This window comes from Hyperoodon ampullatus (genome assembly GCF_949752795.1).
Source record: "Hyperoodon ampullatus genome assembly, chromosome: 6".
Lineage (NCBI taxonomy): Eukaryota > Metazoa > Chordata > Mammalia > Artiodactyla > Ziphiidae > Hyperoodon > Hyperoodon ampullatus.
This window is the reverse complement of record NC_136919.1, coordinates 45,370,294-45,390,440: the sequence shown is the minus strand read 5'-3', so window position 1 is coordinate 45,390,440 and position 20,147 is coordinate 45,370,294. Positions and strand designations below refer to the sequence as shown.

Here is a 20,147-nt window from a genome sequence, read left to right as displayed (position 1 = left end):
GTGAAGTCAGGGAAGGCTTCCTGGAGGAGGAGTCATCCAGACCCAGATGGGAAGCCAGGCAGGCGGAAGAGAGAGAAGAGTTCCAGACAGAGGGCATGGCTTGGGTGGATGGGTTCTTTCCCCCCAGGCAACAGAGTTGGGCCTCCTGGCCCTCCCCAGCCATGAGAGCTGGTTCCCAACAACTCCCTTCCCCACCCCCAGTGATACCAGATCCCTGAGACACCTGGATGCTTGAGCACCTGTCCTGGAGGGCAAAAACTCAGAGGCCTGAGAGAGTTTGGGTCATTCAGGGGACGGGCACAGGTTTAGTGTTGCTGAGCCGTGGAGTGTGATAGGGCTGTGAGGAGACATGATGTGGGGCCTTGATCATGGGAGCTGATCCTAAGAACACAGCATATTAGGTGGAGGTCGATGAGGACGTTGCTTGGGCTGCAGGGTGGAAACTAACCCGGCCATTCCACCTCCCCCTTCCCATCACAGTCCTCCTGGACAGACAGCAGACAGACGGATGTGTGGGTACAAGCTGGGCTTTATTGGAAACACTGCAGTCTGGGCATGGAGAAGTTGTGCTTCCACCACACTCATCCACACTCACACTCACACTCACACTCCTGCCCCACCCCAGCTGGGTCAGTTCTGGTGCAGGGGAGCAGGAGGCCTGGTCCTCCCTTCTGGTCCTCGGTTCCCCAGGGCTTCAGTGATTCACATTCTTTCCCTCAGACACAGGGCTCCCTCTGGGGCTATCATGGGCTACCTGCTGTAATGCTTTCCCTGGGGGAGGAAGGAGAGGGAAGGTCATGGGCTGGGGTCTTGGGCAGGGGCTTGGAGGGAGGAGGCAGGGCTGGGGAGGGCCAGGCTTGCCTTGGCTGAGTTCTTCTGCAGTCTCCGGATGATGCGGCCCACCCAGGGCTGGTCTGGGGGTGCACAGAGCTGGTAACCTCTCAGCGTGGTGAACCTGGAGACAGAGGTCAGAGGTCAGAGAAAATAGAGCCCTGGAACCCAGCTTCCTGGAAGGCCCTGGTGTGAGGGGCAGCGGCTGGGGACCACACCCGGGAGCCTGTTTCAGGGGCTTCCTTGCAGAGGTTGGGCTTGGCAAGGAGAAGAGAGATAAGAAGGTGGGGGTGGGTTTCCCCAGGGGCTGATGGGGGAGGTGAGGTTAGTCAGGCTTGTCCCGCAACTCACACAACGGCAGGCACCCTGCAGCCATTGTTGATGAGCAGGTAGCGATAGGCTCGCACCAGGAATCCAGGGAAGGGGCGCTGGGTCACAGACAGGCAGCAGTCTTCAGCGTCGTTGGCATCTCCCAGAGCTGGGGTAGGATTAGTGTCAGGACACAGGGACACTGAGGAACGGAGGCCACAGCCCTCACTGGCATTAAGGATGCCTGTCTGTGTGTGGCGGCAGCTAGACCTGATATTCGCTAAATATATTGAAGCCCTTCTAAGCAGTTCGGCAAACGACCGCTGTCCTGAGCCCCACAAATGCCCTCCTGCTGCCCTGATCAACCCAACTTCTCTCCCGAGTCTTTTCAACTTCCCCACAAATGAAGAGTTCACGTTGGTTACAGTGTCAGTGGGGGGAAAGATGTGGGGTAGGGAACGGGGTGGGGTGGGTAACAGGAGGGTGGCATTAGCAGAACTTAGGAGTTGTTAAATTTTTTGACCACTGTTAATTAAATTTTTTGACCCTTCTTAGACCAGTGTCTCCCATTCTCTCCACCTTAAGAAAGTATATACTGTTCTCTCCCGCCTGGGAGACTGAGGCAGCAGGAAATAGAGCCTGAAGAGAGGGGGGTAGTCATAGGCCCTGGATACACCAAGAGACAGATACACATTGGAATTCAGGAGCCCAGGTACACTGCCACTCACAGGCACACACACGGGACACAACCCAGGTTCACTGAAACATGCAATCCTAACTCACAGAGTCCCTCACGTCCAGCATCAAGCAATCTGAGCCCTAGACACCCCTGCTACTTGCCCCCCACCCTAAGCCTCCCCTCAGCCTTACCAGAGGAGGTCCAGAGAATCAGCAGGCTGAGGGCTAGTAGTGCAGCTGCATGGGATGCCATGGAGGATGAGTGGAGACTGACTGCCAGCAAGTTGTGAGCGTGAGCGAATCTGGGCAGAGTCTGTGTGAAGCCGAGGCCTGGCTGGGAGTGGGTGAGAGTGCTGGGAAGTGCGGGGTGTGAAGGGGTCTGGGAACGTGAAAGTGGACGAAGCTGGAGGAAGCTGCCACTGCCACCCATTTATGGCCCGGAACTTTCACTTTCTCTGCTCAGAAATTCCCCTTCAAGTCCGTTCCGTGGATTCCCCTCTGCCCCCCTCTTTCTGACGGAAACTGACCCTGCCCTCCCTCTTTTCTTCTCTTCTGCTTTCCTTGGCTTCAGCTCTAAGAACCTAAGCAGCCTGCAGTCTGGCCAAGAGAAGGGGACCTTGTGCTGTCACCTCCAGAGAGAGAGTCTGCACTATCACCCCCCTGGTGGCATTTGTGTCATCAGCCACAGGGCTGGCCTCTAGAGGTGATGGTTAGGATGGAGGGGCCCGAGTGAGGAGCTGCGTGCCCTTCCCTAGGTTTATCCCTTATCCTCACTCTCTTCTCTGTGATTCTTCTCTCTGGTGCTGGTGGTGATGAAGAAGACTCCCTGGTGCCCTCAGAACAACCATGGAGCCTGGGGTAGCCTCCCCAGGTCATTACAGTGCCTACCCATCCATGGTCTGGGAACCATTCTCTCCCTTGGGACAAGCAGAGTTGAGAAGGAATGTTCCTTGGAAGGAGGCCCACCACCTCTTCCCACATCTCAGGCCTCTGGGATTCAACCTCCTGACTCAGCAGCACTGTCCCTTTCTAGAGTTATCATTTTCACATGCCCAACACCTGGGTCAACAGAACAGCTGGAGGGAGCCTGGCCTGGCATAACTCCCTTCATCTTTCCCTGCCTCTGGATCCTGGAAACCAAGAGGGGATTTCTAAGGAGAGGGGGCTGGCCAGCTCATATTCACACAAATCCCCAAATTTCTAGACAGATGGGGGAGGGGACAAGTGATTTCCCATCCTTATGAGAAAAACCGGAGATAGATCAGAAGAGAAGTCCTCAGAAGAGAAATTAATATGTGGGACACCTATTCACCCATCCCTACCCAAGCTCTGAACCCTCTTTTCGATGGGAGAGTGTTTCACTCATAAGTTTCTGACTTATTTTTCTTTCCATCCATTAATAATAATAGCAGTAATAGTATTTCTGATTGTTTACTAGGTGCTAGACTTCATACCAAGGACTTGACCACTGTTATCTTGCTTAACTTTCCCCCAAAAACTAAGAAGTAGTTTTTTAAAAATTTTTTATTTATTTATTTTTGGCTGCGTTGGGTCTTTGTTGCTGTGCGTGGGCTTCTCATTGCGGAGGCTTCTCTTGTTGCAGAGCATAGGTGCGCGGGCTTCAGTACTTGTGGCTCGTGGGCTCTAGAGCAGAGGTTCAGTAGTTGTGGCGCACGGGCTTAGTTGCTCCGCGGCATGTGGGATCTTCCCGGTCCAGGGCTCAAAGCCTCGTCCCCTGCATTGGCAGGCAGATTCTTAACCACTGCTCCACCAGGGAAACCCGAGGAAGTAGTTTTTATTATTATCATATTATTATCTCTTTTAACACATAAGGAATGAGGCTCAGAGCACAAGGTCACAAAGCAAATAAGTGTCTTGAGCCGAGGCATCTTTAAGATTTACACTCTTTTCCTACCATCCCACACTGCCTGTCTGCCATTGATTACAGAACAGCACAGGGGAGTGAGGCTCTACACATAGCATGCCTAGGTTGGGATTTAGATTACATTACTTGCTAGCCGTGTGACCATGTGCAAAGTATCTAGTTTCTGTGTCTTAGTGTCCTTATCTGTAAAAGAGGAATGGTAATAGCTTTTAATTCTTAGGATTAAATGAGGTAATCTGAGCAAAACCCTTAGCTTAGAGGCTGGTACACAATAAACACTCAATATTAACCATTATTATTATTCTATCCTTTTATTCAGATGTCTGTCAGTGCATCTATCTCTCCATCTTTCCATGGATCCTTCTCTTTATGGTGGTTCTGCTTATTCTCTGTTGCCCCACCCCCGTCCATTCTCCACTCTTCTCTGCCCTGCTCTGTTCTCTAGAAGGGTGACCTCTACAGACAGTATTACTCAGGATCCCTTATCCTTTAGCTTCTGTTTGGGCTTGGCCATGGGAGGCAGCAGCAGGAGATCAGTGGTAGGAGAGAGGAGTTGGGGTATTTATTCTCCCAATCCTTCATCCTGCTATAGTTCTGACAGTGAATAATTTACTCTGTGGCAGTTGTCCTTAAAGAGTTGTTCTTCGGGGGCTTCCCTGGTGGCGCAGTGGTTAAGAATCTGCCTGCCAATGCAGGGGACACAGGTTCGAGCCCTGGTCCGGCAAGATCCCACATGCTGTGGAGCCACTAAGGCCGTGCGCCACAACTACTGAGCCCATGCTCTAGAGCCCACGAGCCACAACTACTGAGCCCACATGCCACAGCTACTGAAGCCTGCGCACCTGGAACCCATGCTCTGCAACAAGAGAAGCCACCGCAATAAGCCCACGTGCTGCAACGAAGAGTAGCCCCCGCACACTGCAACTAGAGAAAAGCCCGCATGCAGCAACGAAGACCCAACGCAGCTAAAAAAAAAAAAATTAATTAATTAATTAATTAATTAATTTAAAAAAAGAGTGGTCTTCAGACAGCAGCATCAGCATCACCATCACCTGGGAGCCTGTTAGAAATGTAAATTCTCAGGTCCTACTCCAGAGCTACTGGAGCAATCCATATTTTAACACACCCTTGATGACTCTGATACATGCTGAAGTTTAAGAACCACTGATCTACAGTTAGATTCTTTTGGGCTGCCTCATCTCCGTGGGTTTATCTCTGAGGCTCCCGAAACACTGTTCCTTCGTCTGGCCTCTTCAGGCCTTGGTATGGTAATGGTTTCCCACTATTGCTGAACCCTGAGTGCCTCACTCTTCCATGTTGGTTCCTGAATCTCGACCCCCACCTCTTAAATAGCCCCTTTATTAAAATCTTTCTGGTTAGACTTTTTTTGAGTGTGCCATCTGTTTCCTGCCAGGTTCCTAACTGATACAGTAAATGGTACCAGACGACATCCCAGGAAATAGATTTCCAAAATGGGATCCTGGGATTGCGTTGCTCATATATTTGCTGAGTGCACAAACCTCCTTGCATGGGGAAAGAGGACACAAGTAATCCAGAACATGAAGAAGCATCACCATCACTTAAGACTATCACTAAGTGAGGTGCAGTGTAGGATGCTGATAGAGGGAAAGACATTAGGAGATAAAATGCCCCAGGTACTTAATTGCTATGGCCACAAATGGTGATTTCAAATGGTCATTACATACATGGTTGGGTGGGCTGCCTGTTTCTGGTTGTGCTGGCACAATTACATAAGAAAAAGAGAAGTTTAAGAACATGAAATTCTAATTCAAGTTATAGGTAGAGATTCAGAAAACTTCTATGGAATTTTTAAAAATTGAAGTACAGTTGATTTACAATGTTGTGTTAGTTTCTGTTGTACAGCAAAGTGATTCAGTTACATATATATCTATATATCTATTCTCTTTCAGATTCTTTTCCATTATAGGTTATTACAAGGTATTGAATATAGTTCCCTGTGCTCTACAGTAGGTCCTTGTTGTTTATTTATTCTATACATAGTAGTGTGTATCTGTTAATCCCAAACTCCTAATTTATCCCTCTCCCCCTAATTTATCCCCCTTCACTATGGAATTCTTAAGTCATCTTTAATGTATGTGATCCATAGCCACATGGCAGACATGGCTATGGATCAAGCCCCAAAACTGATTGTATGTGTGGTAGTGTTGCAACCCCGGGTAAATACACAACCCCACCATATTCCTAATACTAGAATAAGCGCACTCTTGGGAAGGAGAAGGACTCTGAGACTTGGAATAGGGACATTTAGGCAGAGATGAACAAAGCTGAGAATTTTGGACCTTTAAATTCCCTTAAACCTTCCTTGCTGGCAGAAGAACACTCCTCCCCCTGCAAACCGTGAATGATCCAGCCTTCCCATTCATTAAAAAATGTTTTTAATAACTCCCTGGCAAAAGGCATGCAGGGGTCCTCTTCAGGACCCACCCTCACCACCCTTCATAGCCTCCAGGCCCATAGTGCGAGTTTGATTCTAACATAGCCTGGATGGGAATGTACAAGATATGCTCCAAGAACAATAGCGTGTACACTGAAGGAGTTGCAAGAACTTGTCAACTGTATTGGGAGAATCTTGGGGACCAGTGAGGACAAATTTATTGATATGTATGCCCTTATCCAGGATTTGGGTATTACTGTATTAGCTGAGCACCTGGGAATGGTGTTAATAATCTGTTGAGTTGGTTACTGGAAGCCTGGACTCAACAGTGGCCTATGATCAATGAGGTTGGGGTGCTAGAACCTCACTGGCATATTGTAGAACAGTCTTCCTCAGAATCTGAGGTGCATATGATTCACTGGGGGGTCTCATTAAACTGCAGATTCTGATTAAGTAAGTCTGGGTGAAGTCCAAGATGTTGTGTTTCTAACAAACTTCTAAGTGATGCTGATGCTGCTGGTCCTCAGAATATACCTTGAGTAGCAAAACAGAGGAAAGAGTGCAAAGGTTACAGAGATAGGAATGTTGGAGGCCCCTCTTATGTGCAACCACTAACTCTGAAGGGTCCAGGAAGATAATTCCTTCTCCAAGGCCATAAGAAAAGCACTGGTGATGAGAACACTAACTATGAAAAGCACTGTAGTGGTTTCTTTTTTTTTTTTTTTAATAAATTTATTTATTTTTTAAAATTTATTTTTGGCTGTGTTGGGTCTTTGTTGCTGCGTGCGAGCTTTCTCTAGTTGCGGCGGGTGGGGGCTGCTCTTCGTTGCAGTGCAGGAGCTTCTCGTTGCGGTGGCTTCTCTTGCTGTGGAGCACGAGCTCTAGGCACGTGGGCTTCAGTAGTTGTGGCTCGCGGGCTCTAGAGCACAGGCTCAGTAGTTGTGGCGCATGGACTTAGTTGCTCCGCGGCATGTGGGATCTTCCCGGACCAGGGCTCGAACCCGTGTCCCCTTCATTGGTAGGCGGATTCTTAACCACTGCGTCACCAGGGAAGCCCTGTAGTGGTTTCTTTAGTAGGCAGGAGATGAGGATGGGAGATGTTCTCTTGGGACTGGGCAATCTCATTTCAAGGAGAATAATGGAATCTTTGAGTGGTAGAGTCTAGATGCTCACCTTCTGATCAATAAGATGAATGAAATTACTAAATAAGCTGCAGGGACAAGTGGTAATCATTGTGCTTTGCCCATAAGGATCTGTGGTGGTAGCTAATTGATCATAGTTTTCCTAGGAATGAAATAGATGGACAACTTACTGACCCATATAAGTGTAAAATGTCTAGGCCTGGTAGGGAGAAACTTGATTCAAATTGTATTGGGGATTTACAGTGTTTACCCATTTCCTTGACTTAAATCAGTTCCCCAGACCTGAAGCCCCTTGAGTGGTTGGTGGGGGCGTGGGAAGGCTTGAGTCTTTTCACAGGTGGACTCTATACATCTTTCTTCTAGTCAGTTGTTCTCAAGGTGTGGTCCCTGGACCAGCAGCAGCAGCATCAGCCGAGAACTTGGCAGAAATGCAAATTCTTGGGCTCTGCCTCAACTCCATTGAATCAGAAACTCTGGGAACGGCCTAGCCATCTGTATTTTAACAAGCCTTTCTGGTGATTTTGGTGTATGCTAATCGAGAATCATTTCTCTAAGCCTTCCCTAGAGAGATCTGTAGCCGTTTGCCAGGGTGACTATGAATGGTGAACAGAAAATATTCAGATCTTTGGGGGATTATTAGATACTGTCTCATGTTAATACTAGTCTTGGGGACCCAAAACCCCATTGTGGTCCACTAGTCAGAGTAAGGGTTTATGGAGTTCAGGTGATAGAACGATCTTGGTTCAGGTCCATCTCACAGTGAATCTGTAAGACCTATCCAGTGGTTGTTTCTCTAGTTTCAGAATGTATAGTGGGAATAACTATACTTAGTAATTAGCAAGGTCTCCACACTGGTTCCTTGACCAAGGAGTGAGGAAAATTATGGTAGGAAGGGCCAAGTGGAAGTCCTTTGAACTGTGCCTGCCCCACCATGTTCCCCCCTACAATAGTAAACTTAAAGCAATGCTTTGTTGCTAGAGAATGTGCATAGAAGAGAGCACCTTCAAAGACTTAAAGATGCTTCAGCCCTTGGTACAGCATATTACAGCTAATAATCTAGCACGTGCCTTCTTTCTGTACCAGTCACTTAAAGACCATTGAAATCCATTCATTTTCAACTATAATGACAGAAATACACCTTCACTGTTTTACCTCAGGGATTATCAGCTTTCCTGCTCTGATTATCATACGATAATCTGGATATCTCACAGGATATCAAAGTAGTCCGTTAAACTGATGACATTATGTTTACTGGCACACAAGAAATAGCAGTTGCCCTAAATGCCTCAGTAAGACCTATGTATGTCAGAGGGAGAGAAAGAAATCTTCCAAAAATTCAGGATCCTACAACATAGGTAAAGTTTCTAAGCTATTAGAGGTAGGGAGAAGCTGAAAAACAGTGATCTGGGGAATGTTGCACATTTACCGTGAAGAGGCACAATGCTTAAAGAGCTATTTGGATTTTGGAGGCAACATACATCATAGTTAGGTGTAGTACAGCAAAATATTTGTTGGATATGGCATAAAGCTGACAGTTTCGAATGAGGCCCAGAGCAAGGAAGGGGTCTGCAGCAGGTCTAGGCTCTGGGGAAAAGTTGCCTGTCTACTTGGGCCTGATGACTCATAAATCCAGGGAATTTCAGATTGTCTGTGGCAGAGAAGGGTGCGACAGGAGCCCCAGAAGGAGCATTACAGGAAAGACCCTTAGGGTGTTGGAGTAAGGACTTACCTCTTCTGCTAACGATTATTTACTCTTTGAAAATCAGTCCTGATTTGCCACTGGGCCCTGGTTTAAAACTCAGACTATAGATCACCCAGTGACAACGCAACCTAGGGTGTTATCTATAGCAAGTCATATAGTCGGATGTGCGTGGCCAGTGTTCCACTGTCGAAGGAACATTGTACATTTGAGACCGGGCCTTAGAAATTTCAGAAGGCATGAGTAAAAGCGTGGGGAGGTGACTCAGATTCCTACTTTTATTGTTTTCTGCTTCTTCTTCTGATCGTACTTATGCCTTCATGGAGAAGTTTTCTATAAACAGTTAACAGAGAGAGGAAGTGTATGGTCTTGATTTTCAGATGGGTCCCTAAGGTATGCTGGCATCAGTCAAAAGTAGACGGTTGCTTACATTCAGGTGTGGCCCTGAAAGACAGTGGTGAAGGGAAGTCCTCTCAGTGGGCAGAACTTCAGGCAATACATTTAATGTCTGCTTTGTCCAGAAGGAGAGATGGCCTGAAGTTTGGAGCTATACAAATTCATGTACAGTGGCTGCCCACAACAACCCTGCCCTCACCTCTGTAAATTGACTCTTCACTAAATTCTTTTCTATTAAGACTTTTGGGTCATGCCATTTGTTTCCCTCCAAGATCTTATATGATACAAGAATATAGTGCAGAGCTGGCGTAAAGGTTTCAAATAAATTTCAATACTGTCTTCTTGGAATGCCTGTTGGGAAATATCCTGAGAATCAGCAGCAAAGGGTGAAATAATGAAATAATAATAAACAAGGGATTTACACCACATTCATTCAATAAATATTTATTGAGGGCGTCCTATGTTCCAGACACTGTTCTTGGCACTGGGACACAGCAGTAAACGAAACAGAAAGACATTCCTGCTCTTGCAGAGTTTTTATTCCATTTTAAAAAAATATTTATTATTTAGGCTGAGCTGGGTCTTAGTTGTGGCATGTGGGATCTTCATTGCTGCATGTGGTATCTTTTAGTTGTGGCATGCGGGCTTCTTAGTTGCGGCATTCGGACTTCTTAGTTGAGGCATGCATGCGGGATCTAGTTCCCGGACCAGGGGTCGAACCCAGGCCCCCTGCATTGGGAGCATGGAGTCTTACCCACTGGACCACCAGGGAAGTCCCTGGAGTTTTTATTCTTATCAAGGAGACAGGCAATAAGCAAACAAGAAAAAAAAATAGTATGCCAGATGGCAGTAAGTGCTATGAAGAAAAATAAAGAAGCCTAGAGGGATAGGGAGTATTGGGGAGGGTGGTAATGGAAGTCTTGTCTGATTACCTTTGAGCAGAGAGCTGATCTGAAGAACGTGAGGGGAGAGCCATGTGGAGATCTGGGGAAGATGCTTTAGACGAGAAAATAGCAAGTATGAAGGTCTTGAGGCAAAAGTGTATTTGAGGAATAGAAAGGAGGCCAGTGTTACGGGAGGGAAGTAGCAAAGGGTAGAGTGGTAGGAGAGACAATCAGATAACAACATGGGCCAGATAGTGTAGGGCTTTGTAGGCCACTGCAGGGTTTATTTCTACTCTGAATGAGTTGAGGAACCTTTGGAGGGTTTTGAACAGTGACATGATCTGGCATGTGTTAAAGGCTCCCTGTGGCTGTCGGATGGAAGATAGACCAAAGTGGTGCAAAAATGGAAGCCTGGAGACCAGCTTGGAGGCAACTGCAATAATCCAGGGAGGACATGAGGTTGCTGAGAGTTGGTGAGAAGTGGTCAGATTCTGGAAATGTTTTGAATGTAGAGCCAGTGGGCTCTGCTGAGGGGTTCAGCATAGGATATGAGAGAAAGAAGAGAAAGAGAGACAGAGAAAATACTTCAATGTTTTTGGCTTGAGCAGTGTGATTGTTGGAATTATATTTACCAAGATGTGGACGACTGTAGAGGAGTGGGTTTGTGAGACGGTCAAGAACCTTGTTTTTTTACAATTTTTATTGAAATATAGTTGATTTAGAATGCTGTGTTAGTCTCAGGTATACAGCAAAGTGATTCAGTTGTATATATACAGGGGACTACTGGTCCTGCTGGTCTTTTTTAGATTCTGTTCCATTATAGGTTATTACAAGATATTGAGTATAGTTCCCTGTGCTATACAGGTTCTTGTTAGTTATCTATTTTATATATAGTAGCATATATATTTTAATCCCAAACTCCTAATTTATCTCTCCCTCCAGGAGCCTTGTTTTGACTTTTTAAGATGAAGCTGCATTTTGGACATGTAAGTGGAGATGTTAAGTACGTAGTTGGTAGTATGAGTCTAGAGTTCAGGCGAGAGATTCTAGCTGAAGATAAAAATTTGGGAGCATATGGATGGTATTTAAAACCATAAGACAATGAGGTCATCAAGGGAGTGAGTGTAGCTAGAAGGGGTCAAGTTCCAAGGCCTGGAGCTCCCTAACACTGACAGATCAGGGAGAAGAAGAGGAATCGGGGAAGGTGACAGCCGTCAGGTGTTCTGATGGTACCTTCTATCATGGCAAAAAGGGGGAGGGCATAGGCTCTATGCGTGGAAGGTTTAAGGCACCAACTCCCCAGCCACTGGTTTAAATGATCCAGTGGTGGGGTGGTGGAGACCAGGGAGGTGGGTTTGAAACAGTTTCTGACCACACCCACAGAGCCCTCAGTGTGCTACCTGCTTTACCTAGTTCACCCTCTTCTCAGCCACGTGGCCTTCGTGGGGTTCCTGGTTCAGTGTGAGCTTTGGACAAATCTCCCAGCTCAAGGCAGTTCAGCTCATCTTGGCACCACACTCTCCCAAGGAGCCCGCTCAGCCTTCATGCTCCCTGGTCTGATCAAATCCATGCCCCAGGGGTCGGAGATCTTGGGTGGAGGGCACTTTAGCCATTGAGGCAGGTAAGGCAGCAGCGAGGCCGGGAAAGTCAACCAAGGCCGTGGTAGGAGTGGGAGTACCGGGGAGTAAATGATTGTGGAGGGCATCTCGATTAGATGCTTAATAAATGTTTGTTGGATGGATGAATGTGCGTATCAGGAGCTGTGTCCGTGGGGCTGAGCGTGACTGGTGTGCCCGTCATCCGTGTGTGTGTGTGTGTGTGTGTGTGTGTGTGTGTGTGTGTGTGTGTGAGAGAGAGAGAGCGCTGTGGCTCTGTGTCCACGTCTGCGCCTGATGTGTCTCCCCTCCCAGGCCTGCAGAGGGCGCACCAGCCTGGGAAGGGAGGCTCTGGAGTGGGCGCCGCTCTGACTGCGGGGTGGGTGGGCGCTGGCGGGTGGGGGGTGCTCTAGCAAGGGCGGGGTGCGGGCCCGACCCGGCGGGCTGCTCAGAGAGACTGAAAAGGGCGTTGGGCCCAAAGTCCGTGGGCCTGGCACAGCCTCTGGTGCTGTCCTCGCTCCAGGCCCCCCCTGGTCCCGAGGCCGAGGGTCCGGCCCCGGGTCCCAGCGCGCGGGTCCCGGCACACGGGCGGAACGTGCAGAAGGGAGACTCGGGCTGCGGGTGGGACCCGCAGCCCCAGGACCTGGGGTCGGCGTGGGCCCGGGAAGCCCCCGGGCGGCGATTACCCCGGGCCGAGCACAGCGGCTGTCCCGCCAAATCTCTGCCACTCGGGCCCTTAAATCTGCGGGTACTCGGCTGGGCAGGCTGGGACGCATGGGCGGCCGGAGGCCGGTGTTTTTCCGTGAGTATTTGTCTTCCCCACCCCAAGTATTCCCAACTTATCCTGAGGCCAGGGCGCCCAACGTGGAAGACAGGAAGCAATGTCTGTCGTAAAGGCTGAAGGAAGTTCACAGTACCTCCGGGACTTCCTTCGCAGCATAAATAACCCGCACCCGTTTGATTCCTTAAACCACGTAATTACGGTGCCAACTCTAAGAGAGGTTTCTTTCAACCTTTAGGTTGAAACCATAGGCTTTCAAGGTTTATTGAAAGCCTAACTGTGTGCCCGGCGCGATGCTCGGTGCCGGGGGATGAAGTGCTTTCACCTGGACAGGGGCGGAAAACGAGTTTGTCTTGCTCATCAGTGGACATGAGGAAATTCTAGACCCCTGGCCTAGCATGAGACACATTTGAGGACAAATAATAAAGGGGGGGGGGGGAATCCCAGAAAGATGAAGGAAATGAGAACAGTAGTGTTCAACCCACAAGCCTGTTTGCCTTTGGAGAACCGAGGACCGCGACGACGATGCTGCCTCCTAGTGGCGGAGCCGGGCAATGAGGCCAAGTGGAGTTTAACATCCCGTCCGCTGTGGGTATTCTGAACCGAAATTGGCGCCGGCTGCTCAGGTAATCACAGGTGGAGTTCGGTTATTCATTTAATATTAGATTGAAATTTATTATTAGCACAATCCAGGACTCTAAAGCAAAAGTCTTCAAGAACATGGTAGCAGAGTTTCCCTGGGAGTTTGCCACCAACTGGGAAATGGATTTTCTTGAAGAAAATGAAGTTTTCAGCTTCCTGACATAGCTAACACAATCTCTGTAGGGGAACTGCAGAATAGCCACCGCTAGAAGAATACCAGATATAGGCATTAGAAAAAGGCTTGGCAATTTCAACATCCATAAAGGTGGTAATTCATCGGTCAAGATTGATGGCAAAGGAAGGATACATTGATGATTTTTAACAAAATAGCATCACTTTGTCCCCAAATACAAGGATAAATAACACCTGGACATGCAAAGAAAAAGAACTTCACAAAAGAGGTCAGTTGAAGCTGAAGACATTTTCACAGGTAAATGATTAAAGCTAGGAAACAAATTAATTTTGAGCTTTCATAAATAGCAAGTATAGACCCAGTCCTCCTGATCTTCCTGTGCCATAAAGCTGGGCAGAAGATGCCAAATATGTCAGTGGTGCTGTGCTGGTAGCCCCATAGTACCCCATTTTTGAAGATGTCAAAAGAAAGATCCTGTCATTGGTGATCATGTCCCTCTAATGACTGATGAGTAAAGAATGAAATAGTGGCTAGCGAAAGTGTGGCCCAGGTAACATGGAGGGAGAGGAGTGTTAAGAAATCTGGTTGCTCAGTTTGGAATTAGTTTCCAGTTCATATGACTGAGGTTGTTAAGACATTTCTATTAGCTGTAATTCTGGGAGCTCTTACTAGCCCCTTCCATCCTTTACATTTGTGTCAAAGAGGCCCTTAAAGGATTTGCAAAGAAGGAGTGAGCCAGGGGAAGCAGAAGGCTTCAGACTTTGAAGCAACACTGACAAGAGGAAGCTGGTCCACCATTTTGTAAGTGTGTGTGTGTGTGTGTGTGTTATCATTTCATGGAAGAGATAGTGCTAAAATCATTTGAAAACATGGTATTAGTAATTTTCTGAATGGCACTGAGGGTGACATTGTTAGAAGATAGTAATTGCTGTTAAAGGAAATTCCAGGGGTTACAATGAGTTTTCATGTTTGTAGGATGATGGTTTTGTAAATTTGGGGGATGACTGATGTTTGGAATTTTTTTCTTTTCACATTTCTAGTAAAAGCCATTAATTGTCTTACTGTTGAACACTGGCAGACTAGTATTCAGTAAAATATTTCTTTTTACTGTATGCATGAGCATCAGTTTGGAAGTCCTCCAACTTTATAATTTCATTTTATGCTTTGTACTTATTTTTACTGAAATATTTACTTATCTAAACAGCAATCTTCTGGAAAGTTACTTTTATCTCCCCTCCCATTTGGGTCTCTGTGATTTGATGCCTTTACAAATGTGTACACACACCAGAAACATTTACTTTATTTATTTTATTTTTATTATTATTATTATTTTGGCTGCGCTGGGTCTTTGTTGTGGAGTGTGGCCTCTCTAGTTGTGGAGCGTGGGTTTAGTTGCCCCGTGGCATTTGGGATCTTAGTTCCCCGACCAGGGATTGAACCCACGTACCCTGCATTGGGAAGCAGATTCTTAACCACTGGACCACCAGGGAAGTTCTTAGAAACACTTACTTTAGTTTTAGTTGGAGCTCAAGAAGGAGTGAAAATAAATGCATGTGTTTAATTTGCCATCTTTACCCTGAACTACTACTTGTCTTTGAATTCGGTGGTGTTGATCATTCCCCCTGTGGTTTGTGTTTTATGGTTTTATGTTTAAGAAGTTCTTTTTCTACCTCAAGGTTATAACCACCCTCACCTATATTGTCTTCTATAACATATTTTAAACATTAGGTCTTTAATCCTATGATGAATTGTTTGAAAAATACTGAGGCTATGATAATGGGAAGGTAGAGGTAGTTTTAAAAAAGGAAGAACAATTTGAATCTTTAAGAAAAACAAAAAGCTGAGTGACAAAAGGAAAGTAAGCACAGTACGCCACTTTGCTCTGCAGTGAACAACATTTACATGGTCATCATAACGTAAATTCTGATCATTGTCTAAATATAGTGGTATAGCTATATTTAGAGGATAGGGTGACAGGAGAAGAGGGTTAGTAAGAGAGCTAAATCTCCACTTTTTATAATAGGAAGTCAATAGGTAACTTTAAAAAAAATTTATTTATTTGGTTGCGTCGGGTCTTAGTTGCAGCAGGTGGGCTCCTTACTTGTGGCTCACCAGCTCCTTAGTTGTGGCATATGAACTCTTAGTTGTGGCATGCATGTGGGATCTAGTTCCCTAACCAGGGATCGAACCTGGGCCCCCTGCATTGGGAGCGTGGAGTCTTAACCGTTGCACCACCAGGAAAGTCCCTCAGTTGATAACTTTAAAAATAGGTAAATGAAGAAACAGAAGTATGAACAAAGTATTTAGACATATGGCACTAAGTCCTAGAGGAAGTAGTTTAAGAGTTAAAAGTTGCAGGAAATTGTTGTTCAGAATAAGCCTTTTGGTACTTTCTGACTTTTTTAAACCATGAGTATGTATTATTTGATTTTTTTGAATTATGGATATTACAGAAAGAAGAAAGAACAGGACAATATTGTCAAAGATGAAGTCAGAAAAGGAGAGTAGGGATTCATTCTCTGATAAGATAGATATTATATGCTAATCAGGGCAGGGCTTGAGGCAAATACCAGCTATGCAGTGTGGCAAGATAATTTAGTGAAATACGAAGTTTTGCTTTGTTTTGCCTATGTTTTCCTTTTTTTCTCTTTTTGCTGATGATTTTCTTTTCTCTTTAGAGCAAGCGAGGGTTTTGGTAGGGCTGAGAGTAGTAGCACCCTGATATTAGAGTCCCTTCTGCCTTTGTAAAAGTCTAAAGCAAACCTGGGAAGAGGTTATACCTTGGAGGAACTGGGAAGAGGGAGGGTTTTGGAGAGAGTTCTTGAAGACTGTGGAGGGGATTGGTGTGTATGTCCAGCCAGTATGGGCAGTGGGCTTTAATCCTTGACTGGGATGAAGCAAGCAAGCCACCTGAGTAGATGGCTCTGGGGAGATGTCTGGGGAAGCTAGGTCCAAGCCTGGAGGCTCTCATAGCTGAGCTCCCATGGCTCAAATACGGCACAGAGCTAAGAGTTTGAGAGCCCAGGACCTGGGGAGTCAGACCTGCTGGGAACACAGGGGCCACAGCATTCACTGGTGAGACTGATGTCCAATGATGGGATGGTGTAGAGGGCATGTAGGAAGCCTCTCCTGTGCCTTGCTGTTTCTTTGACCTTTGCACAGCCCTTGGCAGATGGGACCCCAAGAATGCCAGCGCTCCGGTGCAGGGGCTTGGAGTAGGTTCATTGAAAGAACATTTTATTTTATTTTTTTGGCCATGCCATGCGGCTTGCAGGATTTTAGTTCCCTGACCAGGGATTGAACCTGGGCCCTGGCAGTGAAAGTGCCGAGTCTTAACCCCTGGACTGCCAGGGAACTCCTGAAAGAACATTTTAAAGTGCAGTAAATCTTGAACATCTGAGTTTGTAGACTAAGATCACACCTGCTGCATGATGATAGATAGGGAGCAGCCCCTGTCTTCACTGGACTCAGAAGGAGCAGAGAGCAAATATTTTCATGACTATAATCAGCGGCAAGTGCTGGGGCATGCTCAGGCCCCGGTGGAAGGAGGAGGTGGTGGCGGCCACCTCTAGTTCCTTGCCCCTCTCCCAGGATCCGTTCCCTCCTTTCCCACGTGGCCTGGCCCCATCTAATGGTCCTCTCTCTCCTAGCCTAAGGGCGAAGCGGGGAATTGGAGGATCTCTGCTCTGGGGAGGGAGAGGTAGAGGAGAGTCAGACTGGAGTCTTCTTGGAGAGGAGACTAATTTACATCTGAGTTCTGGGGTTCCAAATTACTGCCACTGGAGACTTATTCCTTGGCCTCAAGAGGTTAAAGGGGCTAAAGAGCCCCAGGCCCCACCTAGGGGAGAAAGGAGAAAAGGGAAGGGGAGGCTGCTTTCCCAACTGGAAGGAAGCTGAGGGAGGAATAGAGAACTCAGGAATAAAGAGCACTAGCCCCATCAAACAATGAGAGGCCACAGACCCTGCTTCACTGGTCAGGGCGGAAGGGAGTCCTCTGGGGTCTTTGGGAGGAGATGGGGGCTCTCCAGGGCTCCCAGGGCTGGAACTCTCTGTAGGGCAGGTTTCAGTAGAACTTGTGTCCACCTGTGTTACAGGCAGGCCCAGGCTCCCACCTCCCTCCAGTAGACCCCAAGGAAAGGGGAGGCAGTCCCCGGTGAAGCTGGGAGTGAAAGAATGCTGGGCGGAATCAGGAAAGGGATCTCTTCAGGGTCTCAGAGGCTTGTGGAGCTGTTGGGGACGTGTGCCTGGGATCCACTGTCTCTTCATTGGCAGGGATTTCTCAGAGACCAGGGGCAACCCAGGTCCCACCCTGCCTGTCAGCCTCCCTTTTACTGCCCACAGGTCTGGGCACCTGGGAAGCAAGGAAACTCTTGGGGTGGGTGAGGATATAGAATTTGCCAGCCTGAGCTCTTGGCCGGGACCCCAGAGTGTGTGACTCCACCCTGTGGTGACAGTGGCTTCTCTGTGGACACAAACACACAGGAACAGATACTTGGGAAGAAGGCCAGAATGGCTGTTTATTCAGTTAGGTATAAATCATACTTACAAAGAAGAGGTGGGTGCAGTGTGGAGCACGGTCAGGCCCAGGGCCCTGGGTGACCTTTCCTCAGAGGGGACAGTCCTGCTGCCACCTCACATTTCCTATGGGACTTTCCCTTCTCTGCCTCTCTAGGCCTGGCCTGATGTGGCCTGATGTGGGCAGCTCAGCCGTGCAGGGTAGGGTGGGTATACAGAAGGGGTGGTTGAAGCTGGAGAAGGGGTGAGGCAAGGCCAGCATGGGGTGGCTCCTCTGGGCCCCCTGAGTCCTCCCTCTCTCCTAGCCCACTTCTTGTCCCTTGGGCTGGGGCTCCAAGCCCTGATGAGACTGGTGGGGACCTCCTGGGCTCCGGGCTCGTCACTGGGCTATGGCCCTTTTGGGGACTCAGTCCTGGGAGGGCAGAAGAGGGCTTTGAGGGGATGGATGATTAAGGCTCCCTTTCACTTCCCACCCCCCGTCCCTTTAGCTTCCTTACCTCTTACAGCCTTTGGAACCTTTTCCCTTCTTGCCAGACTTAGGGGCCCCCTTGTCCTTCTTACAGTCCTGGGCTGGTTTCCATGGGGCTGGTGGCTTGTCCAGACGCTTCATCAGCTGCTGCACCCAGGCCTTTTTAGGGTCTGCACATAGCTCTGGCTGAGAGCGTTTCCGAGGCGAGAACCTAGGGTTCGGGGGTTAGCAAGCCTGTCTTAAGTCTTGCCCATCATGCCCTCCCACTCAGCTGCCAGCCTGCACCCACCCCCTTGTACCCACTTACAGGATAGCTGGGATGGGGCAACCCAGGCTTGGTTCCTGCTTCCGGTAGCTGCGGACAACGTGGGTGGGAATCTTCCTTAGGCTGTACTTGAGGCAACAGTCCTGTGCTCCTCCATCACTGCCTGCAGGTGGGGTTCACAGGGGGTGAGGGGCTGCTTGGAGGCTCCTACCCAGGCCTCTCCACCCCCTTGCCCCCATCCTAGGCAACTCCCTCCTTGATACCTTGGGTCTGGGGGATGCAGAAGGCCAGGATTAGGACAAGGATGCTCAGAATCAGTGACTGAGCCATGGCCACGGTAGAGCTCGGGCGAGGTGGAGAGCTCCAAACTGGGGGTCTGTGTGTGGGCTGGGACTGGTGTGCCGCCTATTTATGCAGGCAGACACTTTCACTTCCCCCATCCCAGCTACTCTGTCCAGGCAAGTATAGGGATCTCCCTCCTTTTCCTTCCTGAAAGACAGATCCTGTACTGGCAACCAGCCTCACTAGTATGCGGAAATGAAAACTTCACACAGCCATTCAGTCCCCCAAGCCGCCTGAGTCTACCTCCTCAATATTAGTTGAATCTGAGAGGCTCTCCTTTTTTTAAAAAATTTAAAATTTTTTTTAATTTTAATTTTTTTTTGGCTGTGCCAGGTGGCATGCGGGATCTTAGTTCCCTGACCAGCGATCGAACCTGCGCCCCCTGCAGTGGAAGCGTGGAGCCTTATTAACCACTGGACCACCAGGGAAGTCCCTGAAAGGCCCTCCGTCTGTCCCCAGCCACTGTCTTGGTGCAGGCCTTACCACCTCTCCTCTGGAACACTGTGATTGCCTCCTCGTTTCACTCCAGGCTCCACACTCTCCTGTTCCTTCAAGCAGGCTGACGACTGTTCCTAAAATACAAATCTGACTAATGAATTGTAAGAGTTCTTTGTACACTCTGGATAATAGACCCTTATCAAATATATGATTTGCAAATATTTCCTCCCATTCTGTGGGTTGTCTTTTCATTCTCTTTTAAAATTTTCATTGGAGTACAGTTGCTTTACAATGTTGTGTTATTTTCTACTGTACAGCAAAATGAATCAGCTATACATATACATATATCCCCTCTTTTTTGGATTTCCTTCCCACTTAGGTCACCACAGTGCATTAAGTAAAGTTCCCTGTGCTATACAGTACATTCTCATTAGTTGTCTATTTTGTACACAGTATCAATAGTGTATATGTGTCAGTCCCAATCTCCCAATTCCTCCCACCCACCTCCCTTTGCACCTTGGTATCCATACATTTGTTCTCTATGTTTCTGTCTCTATTTCTCTTTGCAAATAAGATCGTCTATACCATTTTTCTAGATTCCACATATATGTGTTAATATATATTTGTTTTTCTCTTTCTGACTTACTTCACTCTGTATGACACTCTCTGGGTACATCCACGTCTCTACAAATGACCCAATTTTGTTCCTTTTTAGGGCTGAGTAATA

General features: G+C 47.7%; 2 protein-coding genes across 2 annotated transcripts; both read right to left on the bottom strand.

Annotated features, from left to right (window-relative positions):
- Window positions 1-795: 795 nt before the first annotated feature.
- CCL19 (C-C motif chemokine ligand 19) lies at window positions 796-2,071 on the bottom strand (the record flags this gene model as incomplete). Its single annotated transcript, XM_079706698.1, has 3 exons — window positions 796-955; window positions 1,183-1,309; window positions 2,011-2,071. 3 exons carry the CDS (start codon window positions 2,069-2,071, stop codon window positions 796-798), a joined length of 348 nt encoding a protein of 115 aa, XP_079562824.1.
- A 16,328-nt stretch (window positions 2,072-18,399) lies between these two features.
- On the bottom strand, window positions 18,400-18,970 carry CCL21 (C-C motif chemokine ligand 21; the record flags this gene model as incomplete). The annotated part of the gene is made up of 3 exons (XM_079706355.1): window positions 18,400-18,586; window positions 18,683-18,803; window positions 18,904-18,970. 3 exons carry the CDS (start codon window positions 18,968-18,970, stop codon window positions 18,400-18,402), a joined length of 375 nt encoding a protein of 124 aa, XP_079562481.1.
- Window positions 18,971-20,147: the final 1,177 nt, after the last annotated feature.